Source organism: Antechinus flavipes, chromosome 3, assembly GCF_016432865.1.
Source record: "Antechinus flavipes isolate AdamAnt ecotype Samford, QLD, Australia chromosome 3, AdamAnt_v2, whole genome shotgun sequence".
NCBI classification, from domain to species: domain Eukaryota; kingdom Metazoa; phylum Chordata; class Mammalia; order Dasyuromorphia; family Dasyuridae; genus Antechinus; species Antechinus flavipes.
The window spans coordinates 265,721,825-265,734,898 of NC_067400.1; the positions used below are offsets into that span (position 1 = coordinate 265,721,825).

A 13,074-nucleotide genomic window follows, 5' to 3' on the forward strand; every position below is an offset into this window, starting at 1 on the left:
AACTAACACAACTCTGAAGTACCACTTACACATCTCTTAGATTGGCTAAGGTGACAGAAAAAGATATTAATAAATGTTGGAGGGGATGTGGGAAAACTGGGACACCAATACATTATTGATGGAGTTGTGAATTGATCTAACCATTCTGGAGAGCAATTTGGAACAATGTGTAAAGGGGTACATACTGTGTATACCCTTTAATCCTGCAATGTCTCTACTGGGTAGGTATCCCAAAGAGATCATTAAAAGGTGGGGGGGACACCATGTGCAAAAATGTTTGCAGCAGCCTTTTTTTGTAGTGGCAAGAAATTAGAAACTGAGTGCATGCCCATCAGTTAGGGAATGGTTGAATAAGTTATGATATATGAATGTAATAAAATATTATTGTTGTATTAGAAATGATCAGCAGGATGGCTTCAGAAAAGCCTAGAAAGACTTGCATGAATTGGTGCTGAGTGAAGTGAGTAGAACCAAGAGAACATTGGGCACAGTAACAAGTTTATATTATGATCAACTTTGATGGCCTTGGCTTTTTTCAAGAATGAAGTGATTCAGACCAATTTCAATAGACTTTTGAAGGAGAAAACCATCTGCATCCAGAAAGATGACTATGGGGACTGAATGTGGATCACAATATAGTATTTTCACCATTTTTGTTGGTCTTTGATTGCTTTTTTCTTTCTCATTTTTTTCCTTTTTGATCTGATTTTTCTTGTACAGCATGATAAATGTGGAAATATGTTTAGAAGAATTACACATGTTTAACGTATATCGAATTACTTGCTATCTAGGGGAGATAGTTGGTGGGGAAAGGGAAAGGCAAAAATTTGGAACACTGGATTTTGCAAGGATAACTTGGAAACTATCTTTGCATGTATTTTGAAAATAAAAAGCTATTCTAAAAATGTTATGTTAAAATTGGGTGATTTTAAGATGTCCAAAATTAGGGGTTAGGTAAGAAAACACATAAGAAGGAACCATCATCCAAGGAAGAAAAGTGCTTAGTTTAGGAGCAAATAATGAAGTCAGTTTAAAACCAGAGGAGAGTATTATAACACTTAAAGGCTCAGGAGCCCAGAGGCAGGAGGATTTAAGTAGAAGATAATAGTCCTGCCCTCAAAGTAAAAAAGACGTAATTAATATCCTTTGACTCTTGGCCAAAAACAACAATATCCTGACCTTAGGCCTTTCTTTGGGAAAAGTTTGGCACAGTAACCAGGATCTGAAAAATAAAAAGCTCCAAAGCAACCAGGAAGGGAGAAAGATGAAAGATTGAAGTTCTTAATTTAATTCAAGAGTTCTTAATTCAGGATCAGTGAATTTTTTAAAATATATGTATATGGTGTATATACATCCATACACACATAAAAGGATATACCATGTCCATAGAATAGATGTGTTTTGTAAATCTTATGTTCTAAGATTTCAAAACTATACTCTCGAAGAGCAGGTTTCCCTGTCTTACTTTGAGCTCACCTAAAATATCAAAATATAAATATCTTATAAACCCTATCATAGCCTCTCTTAATTTTAGTGTCTTCTTTTGTTAAATATTTTCCATTTATCCTGTATATAGCTAATTTATATCGTGTATTTGTTTGCATTTTGACTCCTCCCACTAGACTATAAACTCCCTGAGGGGTGAGTCTGCCTTACTCCCCAACCCTAATACTATTTTTGTATTCTCAATGCTTAGCTTAGTGCCTAGAACATAGTAGGAGGCATTTCATAAATGTTTATTGATTTCCTTGATTGGTTAAAAGTGATTCACAAAACAAAACAAAAAAAAAGAACTTTTGTTTTATACATAATATTTATATGACTAAATTTATGGATTATAAATTGTTGTGATCAGAATAGTTAATTTGTACTAGGGAGTTAGTATTCCTTTTTAACCTGGACTCTGAATAGAATTTTAAATTATTTGTCAAAATAGAAATGATTACTAATCTCCTTTTTCTTTTTCTCTTTCTTATCTTCTTTTTTTTCTTTCCCTTTCCTTCCTTTTTCTTTTTCTTCCCTTCTCCTTTCTTTTCCTTCTTTTCCCTCTCTTATCATTTCTCTTCTCCTTTTATTTTCTTACTTTTTCTCCTTTTTCTTTTTTTCCCTTTCCTTCCTTTTTCTCTCCCTTTCTTTTCTCTTTTTTTCCCTAATTTTTCCATCTCATTCAGGATGAAAAAAAAGATATTATATATGACAAATCCTCCTTCTGATCTTCATAGAAGTTTTGACATATTTCATTTTCATCCTGGGCCAGGGAAGGATGGGGACATCAGACTGCATTAGCCCAATTCAGTTCAGGACTCTGAAGTTCTAGAGATCTATCAATATCAGTCTCCCAAAAAGTAGGAATATGTGATCAACATGCCCATCTACTTTCTTTATTTAAAGTTTATTTATTTTTGTAAAATATAAGGAAATATAGATGAGCATATCATATGTTATATCCCCAAGTATCTCAATTATCCCTGTCTACTCTAAACAAATACCTATGTAGTACAGTTTTCAAGGATCCAGCTATCTGAAGAACAGGAGAAGGATCTGGAAGGAGTTATAATTTATTTATTATTCCACCTTTCAAATGACAAATATATCAAAAACCATATTTAAGAATAATGTTGATACAAGAGAACTGTTTGGTTGTGCACACATAAATTGTATCTAGGATATAATGTAATCTATTTAACATGTAAAGGACTGTTTGCCATGTGGGGGAGGGGGTAGAGGGAGGGAGGGAAAAAATCGGAACAGAAGCAAGTGCAAGGGATAATGCTGTAAAAAAAATTACCCTGGAATGGTGTCTGTCAATAAAAAGTTATTTAAAAATAAAAAAAATAAAAATTAAAAAAAAGAATAATCTTGATAGAACAGCAGTAATGTGCTAGTCAGAATTAGACATTTCAGTTTGATGAGGAAAATAAATTTGCTGTATAAACTAATCAATATTTACAGCCTTTATTCAAAATTATATAAAATACAGTAATGCTGGCTCTGTGCCAGTAATTCCAAACTCTATGAGATGCCTTCCTATGTGAAGTCATATTCAATTGCTAGTGACAGTTGCCAGTGCTTCATTCTCTCCTAGTTTATGAGCTTCCCTACATAGATGGCAGTAATTACATTTTAATGTGAAGATGATTTCACTTCTTTGTAACAAAGGATATAGCATTTGATAATGGGGATGGATCTGATGAATTCAACTTTGCAGAAAGAACTGATTTTTAAAAAGTTTGCTCTCCTCAAAGTATAAATAGTCATGAATGCTTACAAGAGGGATTGGACAACAGAAAAGGTTTCCTAAAAGTTAGAGGCGAGCAATGTTTAGATTTAGAATGGAGCTTTAATACTGGACTGACTGTTGAGCTCTGTAGCATCCTGTTCAGAGCAAGTAGAAACAATTCTAGATGTTTCAGAAAGACTATGAACATCAGCTTGGGGCTTCCTTTTGAGCAATGAACAAATACTGGGTATAATTCAGAGGAGGGAAAGGAGAAGGGAAAAAAATCTGTTCAGGCAAATAAGGTGATTTCACTGGTAACAAATTCATTATGAAGTCACATGGTAGAGAATATAATGGGAAAACAGAAAATGAAACAATCAAGTGTGAATAAGCAAAGTGATTTAAAAAAATTCTAAGTATCACTTTTCATTTACTATATACATATATAAATATGTCTGTATATATACACAAACATGAATGTATGTGTGTATATATGTAAGTGTATGTAAGTATACTTACACATGCAAGAATATATAAATATAAGTAATATATGTAACTTATATATGTAACATAAATGTAACTCCATGTATATAGGTATATGAAATACTTATACAAATCAAGCATTTGCTGATAACAAATCATAATTTTTGACCCCCATATTCAATTACACAATCCCACATCAGATCATGAACTAGAGTTTAAAAAACTTTGGACAATACTGTGCTGCCTCTACCTATGTGACCTTGGGGAATTCACTTTCATCTCTAAAATGAAGACTGGGGAAATTGGATGACTTCTAACATCCTTCTGAATCTGTGCTCTAGTGTCTTACGTTGTATCTTTACTCTGAGTCTTGGCTTCTTAAAATAAATAGATTATATTAAAAATATTTGAAATACCTTCTAATTCTATAGACAATATTAGAATTTATTTTTAAAAGTCAACTTTTTCAGGCATGAAACATAATAAATGTTGAAAATTTGAATCCTACCCCTTCCAAAATTGGTAAAGGAATAAAATTTTAACTTTAGAATCTCTTGGCAGTATAACTGGGGGCATTTGTCAAGAAGTAGAAATACAATATTAGAGTGGGGGAACAGACCAAAAAGGTTATGGCTTACTAAAGATTAAAATATTGTGAGAATTATCAAAATACAACACAGAGACACAATATGAACACATGCTGTTGGAAAAAATAGCATCAATAGATGCCCAATACAGGATTGCCATGAGTTTTCAATTTGTAAAACAAAAACAAAAACAAACAAAAAACAACCTTCCATATCTTCAGAGCAATAAAGTGAAGCATAATACAATGAGGTGTGTATATATCTCATATATATGTATATACATATATAGGTATGCCTTTGTGTGTACTTAGCATCACAAGAGAGATAATTATATAAACACTACCAAAAAGTGTTAGAATTCTAACATTCTTTATCTTTTCTTCCCTGATAAAAACATTCTCACATTCTCACTTTATTCATCATAGAAACTTCTGATTATATTGAGATCATCTTCACATTGGGTTTTTTCCCTTTAAAGACCTCATATCAATAATCTGTGAAAAATAAACCTGAAGGTGAAAATACCAGGACTTTATGCTTTATACCCTCAAATTGATGGTTTCTTATGCTCTGCAGCTGATAAAATATGAGAAGCAAACCCAGCCAAGTGGATAATGGAAGCAATGGTGTGAAGAAAACAGTTGCAGTTGGGGAATATAGCCTGCACTCCCGCTAAGCAAGTTCTGAGCAACCTGAGTTTCAAACAACAAAGCCTAGTTCTAATCTGCTTTTCACAAGAGCAAGAAAGATTCTTTTTATAAATAGTATATTCTATTACTTTCTTTTTATACTTTCTCCTTTTTGCAGTTTAATCACTGAAAGGTATATCAAAGTTTCTCATTTATAGGACCATTAATAAGCTCCAGTACAGTTTATTTTTGTTTACCAGTATATCTCTTTTTTTATGACTACATGCACTGTTTAATGAGTTTAAGAACTTCAGTATGAGTGTATATATAGATTTAAAAACACAAATTCCAAGACTGTGTTTCTTAGGCCATGGCAACTAGAACTTCATTATAGGTGTATGTATCAACTTAGAAGCACAAATTCCAAGACTGTGTTTCTTAGTCTATGGCAACTAGGTCATGAAAAGGTTTAAAAACTTTGCTGTCTTTTTTGCTGGATCTTTATCTATTTTTTTAAAAATATTGTAGATAGATAATTATGCCAGGCTTTGTCCTTGGTTTACTTCATCTCTCTTTACAGTGCCTCTCTTGGCAATCTAATTTACTTCTGTGGCTTCAACCACCATCTCTAAAGAGATTTATCCCAAATCACAAATCTAGCCTTGAAATTTTTTCTGAACTTCAGATTCATATCTCTGATCACCCATGGGCCATTTCTACCTGGATATCCCAGTGAATCTTCAAACTCACTATTTCCAAAATCAAACTTTCAATCACAAAATCTGATCCTCACTCTGACTTCCCAGTTATTCATCTGTAGTATTATCATTTTATCTAGTCTCCCAGGTTCAAAACCTTGGGATTGTTTTTCCCTACTTTTCCATCTTTCACATAGTTTTGAATCAGTTATGAAGTCTTGTCTATTTTACTCTCTCCACATCTCTCACTTCTGTTCTCTTCTATTTCTACTCTACCAACCTAGAAAAGGTACTACAATATGATTTCCTTGGGAGCATGAGTTTTTTATATAGGGTAATTATATTCCCAACATCTAGCACAAGACATGATACAAAGCAGGAGCTTAATAAATAATTATTGATTGATTGTTGCTGCTCATTAGCATAGCCTCCTAATAGGCCTTAAGATTTTCATTCTCCCCACTTCCAAATCCATCCTTCAGACAATTAATGGAATAATTTTTCTTTTATGCAGCTGGAGATGTCAGTCTCCTGTTCAACAATCCTCAACAGCATCATACTGCCTATCGAGTAGACAGTATGGAGAAGAGCTTTTTGATTAGCTTTAAATCATGACTCTCCTATTTACTGCCTTTCTGAGCCTTAGTTTCCTCACACATTTAATATTAGATGCATTATTTGAACCAATATGTTCTGATTATACAGCTATTACTCTTTTGTCTGTGCTATGCTATTTTTTACCTGTGTGATTTGGGTAAATCACTTATAAAATAAGGAGTGGGTAGATTAGATGACTTTGAAGGTCTCTTTAAAACTATATTCTTATGGTTCTTCCTTAGCAAGAGGAGAGATTTGGAAGAAGTATTCTCCAAAGACCTTTCTTTAGTGAAAGACTCTTCTCTCCTATCCAGTTCATTCAAAATTTTAAATTCCTTTGTATGGCATCCAACACCTTCTACCATACACTATCATTCTATCTTTCCAGCTTTATTCCATATTATCTCCATTCACACACACACACACACACACACACACACACTCATACACCAATATACAGCCAAATTAGATTACTATTTGTCATATAATTTTTCTGCCTCTATCCCTTTATTCAATCTGTACCTCTAATATAATCCTAAAATTCTCTTTGTTCCTATCTGTTCTTTAAAATCCAACTCAAATCCCATGACAATTTCACCAGCCCCCTCCCTCCTGCCAAACAAAACCTTCTACTTCAAATTTCATATAACATTTAGTTATTATATAAAACATGTTGGTGATTATTCTCTCAGTTGGTATTTTACCTTCTTATTAAACATTAAGCTCCATGAGGATAGGAACCATACCTCATCTAAATTATATATCTTCTCCTAGTGCTTAGTATAATATACTATACATTCAGTTGATTCTTAAATGATTGTTGACTAAATGAATGAAAACCTTCACTCTGACTTTTAGTAAAGTGATTGTCTTAGTTTCAGCCAGCTAACTGACAATTTTCTTTTCTTTAAAATTTTTTTTCTTTCTGTAACAGCATTTATGATAGTATGAGGTAAGAAGCAGGAAGAGGTTTCACAGAGGAAAAAGCAGGAGGGATAAAAGTCATTTTTCTTTTCCTTCCATTCAATCAACCCTAGCCATCTCATGACACCTTTCACTCTATTCAATTATTTCTTCTGTCCCCTTTAGATACTACCTTTTCATACATTTTCCCCAACCGTATCACAAGTTTACTGTGATACAAATTAAAGATGCTATAGAATTATCAAGTAGTGAAACTCTTCTCCAAATTCTGGAAAAATCATCTTGTTTCCTACCTTTCCCCCTCCACAGTCACAGTTATTTCTTATAATTTACTTATTGGGATTATATCTGAGGAAAGTACTCTTAGAGGGAGAAATGACATCTATGATTTTGATTCTCAATGCATAGCATTTAATTCTAAGTTGATTTAAAAAAAGGTAGGCCTTAGGAAAGAAAAAAAAACAATTATGGTATGTCACTGTTGAAAAATGAGTAAAGAATGGTGTTCATAGAATGAAGTCTTTCTGCCTGGTGTTAAGCAATAAGATGCCAGAGAAGAACCATTACATTTGCAGAAGTTACAGGAAAACTACTCTCTCAATTGCATACTACCATGTACCATCATCCTGCCTGAGGCTGCCATTCTGAAGCAGCAAATGATCATTTATCTCTTTTAGCCAAAAGGATTCTTCCTATAGACTCTAATGAGTTATAAATGCTCAATCATCTTTGCTTTTTATCATACAGTAGTCATACAGATAGGCATTTACCTATGTGCCTAGGGACTTAGAGAATGTAGTGTTTCACTTAAAATAAAGGCAATATATTCTGGCCCTCTTGTCTATTTTAATTTCTGTAATTATGGGGGAGTCATTAAAAAGTCTCCATTTCAAGAATATGTTCACCTTAGTGATGTGTAACAGAAGGAGAAAAGTCAGAGGGGGGAAGTAAAGCTGCAAGTCAATTCACTTTTTGGCAGAACTAATGATTTATTTCTAAATAGTTTTTTTTTTCAAAATGGTTGAAATAAAATGTAAGCTTCTTTTTTTTTTTGAGGACTTTATACATAAAAGGATCAAGCAATCAATGAAAAGGCATTTACTTTCTCTAAACGTCCCTTCCTTTAAGCTATACCACTGGAATTACTCCTAGGATATTGGCATAACATGTTGCTATAACTACAACTGAGTAAAGAATAAAATACAAAAATGCTCTATTTTATATCCAAGGTCCTTCATAATTGAGCCCCTTTCAACCTTGCCAGTATGTTTACACATAATTCCCCAACATTTTGATCCAGTGACACTGGATCCATGAACTGTTCCATGAACAAGACTCTCCATCTCTACAGTCTGGACATTTCTAAGGGTACATCTCCAATGCCTGGAATGCCCTCCCTTCCTCATCTTTCACTACTGACTTCCTTGGTTTCCTTTCAGACTCTACTAAAATTTCATCTTTTTCTGTAAGTCTTCCCCAATTCCTCTTAATTTCAGTGCCTTTCCTCTGTTAATTATTTCACTTTTATCCTTGTTTTATATGTGTGTATATATTTGCATATTTTGTATGTATATAGTTTTTATTGTATATATTTGTTTGCTTTCTTTTTCCCCAACACTTGGCACAGTGCACAGTGCTTAGCAGGTATTTAAAAATATCTACTGATTGATTGGTTGAGAATAAAATTCAAAACTATAATGAGAGTAGGGCAAACCAGGGCTTTTACAGAGACTGCCAAAATATTAAAGATGCTGACAACGCATTTTCAACAACCTAGTCAATTGAATCTATGTGACAATTGCTAATAAGTTAAAATAGAAAGTTAGTAGATGCCTTTTGCTTTCTCCCATTCCAGATAAATCTATCTGTGAGAAAATTTTTCATGTCACACATTGTTAATTATACTTCTGATTTAAAAAAAAACTTTCATCTTCAACTATTATAAATCCTAATAGCATCCTAGAAATTAGTTCAGGTTTTAGGAAAATAAAATCTAGATGTGACAATTGAATTATTGGAAGTCTTACATGTTCTGAAAAGTTTGAATTTTTACCCAGTTTCCATTACCATTAAATGTGCATATCCCTTACCTTTCAGAACCAGACGATGACCTTGGATTATGAAAATGAGAGGAGTTCAGGTCCAAGCTGTAGCTTCTTCCACTCTCAGTTTTCAGAGTTATTATTTCTCCTCGGGTTGCTGATCTGAACTTGCTAAGTAGAAATCTATAATAGATTTTTTAAAATTAGAAACAGATAATATAAGGAAAAGATTTTTAAAACAAGAACCTCAAATGCTTTCTTTTTCATTTTAAATATTTCCATATTTGTCAATATAAAAGAGAGAAAATATGAGAAAGAAAAAGCAAACAATAACCAAACAAAGGCAAAAATACTATGCTTAACTCTGTATTCACTCTCCATAGTTCTCCCTCTGCATATGGATGCATTTTCTATCCCAAGTCTATTGGAATTGTGTTGGATCACCACATTGCTAAGACTAGAGCTAAGTCTACATAATTGATCATCATATAATGTTGTTGTTACTATGTATAATGTTCTTGTTTTGCTTACTTTATTCAACATCAGTTCATGTAAGTTTTTCCAGGCTTTTTTTGAAATTAGCTTTCCCATCATATCTTATAGATCAATAATATCCCAGTGTATTCATGTATCATAACTTATTCAGTCATTCTCCAATTGATGGGCATCCATTCAATTTTTGCACATATGGATTCTTTTTTTCTCTTTTATTATCTCTTTGACCAAGCAGTAACATTGCTTGATCAAAATGTATGCATTGGGCATAGTTATAAATTGCTCATCAGAATGCTAAATCAGTTAACAATTCCACCAACAATGCTTTAGTGTCCCAGCAAAAATTCTTTTAAAGAAGAATATTTTTCAAACTTCTTTGCAGTAATACTAAAGTAACAATTCTGGGGGGATAGAACCCATTTTTTAAAATAAAGTTTGGCTTCTATAGAAGGACAAAGAAAGGGCTGAAAGGATTTCTGATTTCCTCAATGTGGACAGCAACTGATGAGGAAGGAAAAAGAAGTAGTGGTCTCTTCAATGTTGGAGGTGGGCTAGAGCTAGTTGTGAGAAGAATGCTAATCATATCAGATTGTTAGGAGCAAGATATTGGAATAAAATAGATACTAACAGTTTGGGTGCAGGGAACAAACAGCATAAAATCACCCTCAAAACAACTTTGTAATTTATGGCATGAAAATACAAGAAGCAACTGAGATAAATTCATTTGAGTAAGAAGAAAAATTACTTGTTATAGCTTTCTATTTTGATTAGTTGTGCTTGATAGATTTTAAGAATCATTCTGTTAAAATTTTGTATCCTCTAAATCTTGGTTCCCTGGGAAAATCCCATTATTTCTCTTCTCTACCAGTCTTGTACCATACTCTAGTTTTGAGTTCTATAAAGAGCTATATAATAATACTACTTCCTACTTATATTATCATTGACAAGACCATAAATATCAATAATGGGCTTCTATTATCTATCTGTTTGAAATTATATCAGAAGTAGGTAATATTGTTTTTGCTGCTGCTTGTCCTTTGTTTTTGAAAAAGACCATGACATCAGGGAGCTGATGGCATGATATGAAAGTGAATTGAATTTAAATGAGGGAGGGCTGTGCAACATTACATGCCTCACTTTCTTCTCCAGAGCCATCTGGATTCTGTGGCCAGATAGTATTCTAGTAGAAATAATAAAACAGCATTCTTTGAGCTCTTTGAGATTAGGGTAAATGTTTTCTCTATCTAAATACCTCTTGTACTGTTTAATAAATGCTTAAAAAACTGAACTAAATAAACAATTTGAGAAGGAAGAGGGAGCTGATATCCAGGCAATATAGCTGAACTAGAATGATGGTTTCCTGTCTTTTATATTGTTGGGGTTTTTTGGATTTGTTTCTGGCAGCTACTTTCTGAATGGAATCTGATCCTTGGTTGCTATACCTTAACTAAAATTGGGCTTGGAGTATGAGTCCTCTGACTAGAGAAGAAACTAGGAAATGGCCCATAGGGTAACTGAGTAGTTACAACTAGAATAACTTTTTTTCCCCTTCCTTTACTCTCCCCTTTTTTTAATTACTAAAACTTTTTATTTTCAAAATATATGCATAATTTTCAACACCCTTGCAAAACCTTGTATTCCAATTTTTTCCTATCCTTTCTTCCACCTTCACCCCTAGATGGCAAGTAATGCAATATATGCTAAAAATGTGCAATTCTTCTATACATATTTCCACAATTATCATGCTGCACTAAAAAAATCAGATCAAAAAGGAAAAAAATGAGAAAGAAAACAAAATGCAAGCAGACAACAAAAAAAAGACTGAAAAAATTATGTTATGATCCGCACTCAGTCACCAAGTTTCTCTCTCTGGGTGCAAATGACTCTCTTTATCATAAGGCCATTGGAACTGGCCTGAAATATCTCATTATTGAAAAGAGCCATGTCCATCAGAATTGATCATCATATAATGTTATTGCCATATACAATGACCTGCTGGTTCTGCTCACTTCACTTAGCTTCAGTTTATGTAAGTTTCTCAAGGCCTTTCTGAAATCATCCTGCTGATTGTTTCTTATAGAAAAATAATATTCCATAACATTCATATACCATAACTTATTCAGCCATTCTCCAAATAATGGGCATCCACTCAGTTTCCAGTTTTTTGCCACTATAAAAAGGGCTGCCATAAACATTTTTGCACATGTGGGTTCCTTTCCCTCCTTTGTGATCTCTTTGGGATACAGGCCCAGTAGAGATACTGCTGGATCAAAGGCTATGCACAGTTTGATAGCTCTTTGGACATAGTTCCAAATTGCTCTCCAGAATGGTTGAATTAGTTCACAACTTCACCAACAATGTATTAGTTTCCCAATTTTCCCACATCCCCTCCAACATTCCTTATTATCTTTTCCTGTCACATTAGCCAATCTGAAAGGTGTGTGGTGGTACTTCAGAATTGTCTTATTTTGCATTTCTCTGATCAATAGTGATTTAGAGCACCTTTTCACATGTTTAGAAATGGTTTCAATTTCTTCAACTGAAAATTGTCTGTTCATATCCTTTGACTATTTATCCATTGGAGAATGGCTTCAATTCTTATAAATCTGAGTCAATTCTCCATATGTTTTAAAAATGAGGCCTTTATCACCCTTGAATGTAAAAATTGTTCTCCAGTTTATTGCTTCCATTCTAATCTTGTCTGCATTGGTTTTGTTTGTACAGAAACTTAACTTAATATAATCAAAATTATCTATTTTGTTCTTCCAGTTGAACTTTGTAATTATATATTCTATCTCTGTAAAATAATTTCTTGGGAGTTTGATTTATATGGCACTAAATAAGTAGATTAATTTAGATGGTGTTGTCATTTTTATTATATTAGTATGGTCTATCCATGAGTATTTGATATTTTTCCATTTGATTAGATTTGACTTTATTTGTGTGGAAAGTGTTTTGTAATTGTGTTCTTATAGTTCCTGACTTTGTCTTGGCAGGTAGACTCCCAAATATTTTATATTATCTACAGCTATTTTAAAGAGGATTTCTCTTTGTATTTCTTGCTGTTGAACTTTGTTGGTGATATATAAAATGCTGCTGAATTTATTTTGTATCCTGCAATTTTGCTAAAGTTGTGAATTGTTTCTAATAATTTTTTACTTGATTCTCTAAGAACTCTCTAAAAAAATACCATCATATCATCTGCAAAGAGTAATAATTTGGTTTCTGTATTACCTACTCTAATTCCTTTAATCTCTTTTTCTTCTCTTATTGCCAAAGCTACCATTTCTCATACAATATTGAATAATAATAGTGGTAGTGGGCAACCTTGTTTCACCCCTGATCTTCTTGGTAACATTTATAGTTTATCCCCATTACATATGATGCTTGCTGATAGTT

General features: G+C 33.0%; 1 protein-coding gene across 1 annotated transcript in view; it reads right to left on the reverse strand.

The window, feature by feature from the left end:
• Positions 1-13,074, reverse strand: part of SYTL5 (synaptotagmin like 5) — a 133,149-nt gene that overhangs the window by 60,753 nt on the left and 59,322 nt on the right. Inside the window, exon 5 of the mRNA XM_051985042.1 lies at positions 9,229-9,363. Coding sequence (XP_051841002.1) covers positions 9,229-9,363 — 135 coding nt within the window. The remainder of the gene's footprint in view (positions 1-9,228; positions 9,364-13,074) is intronic.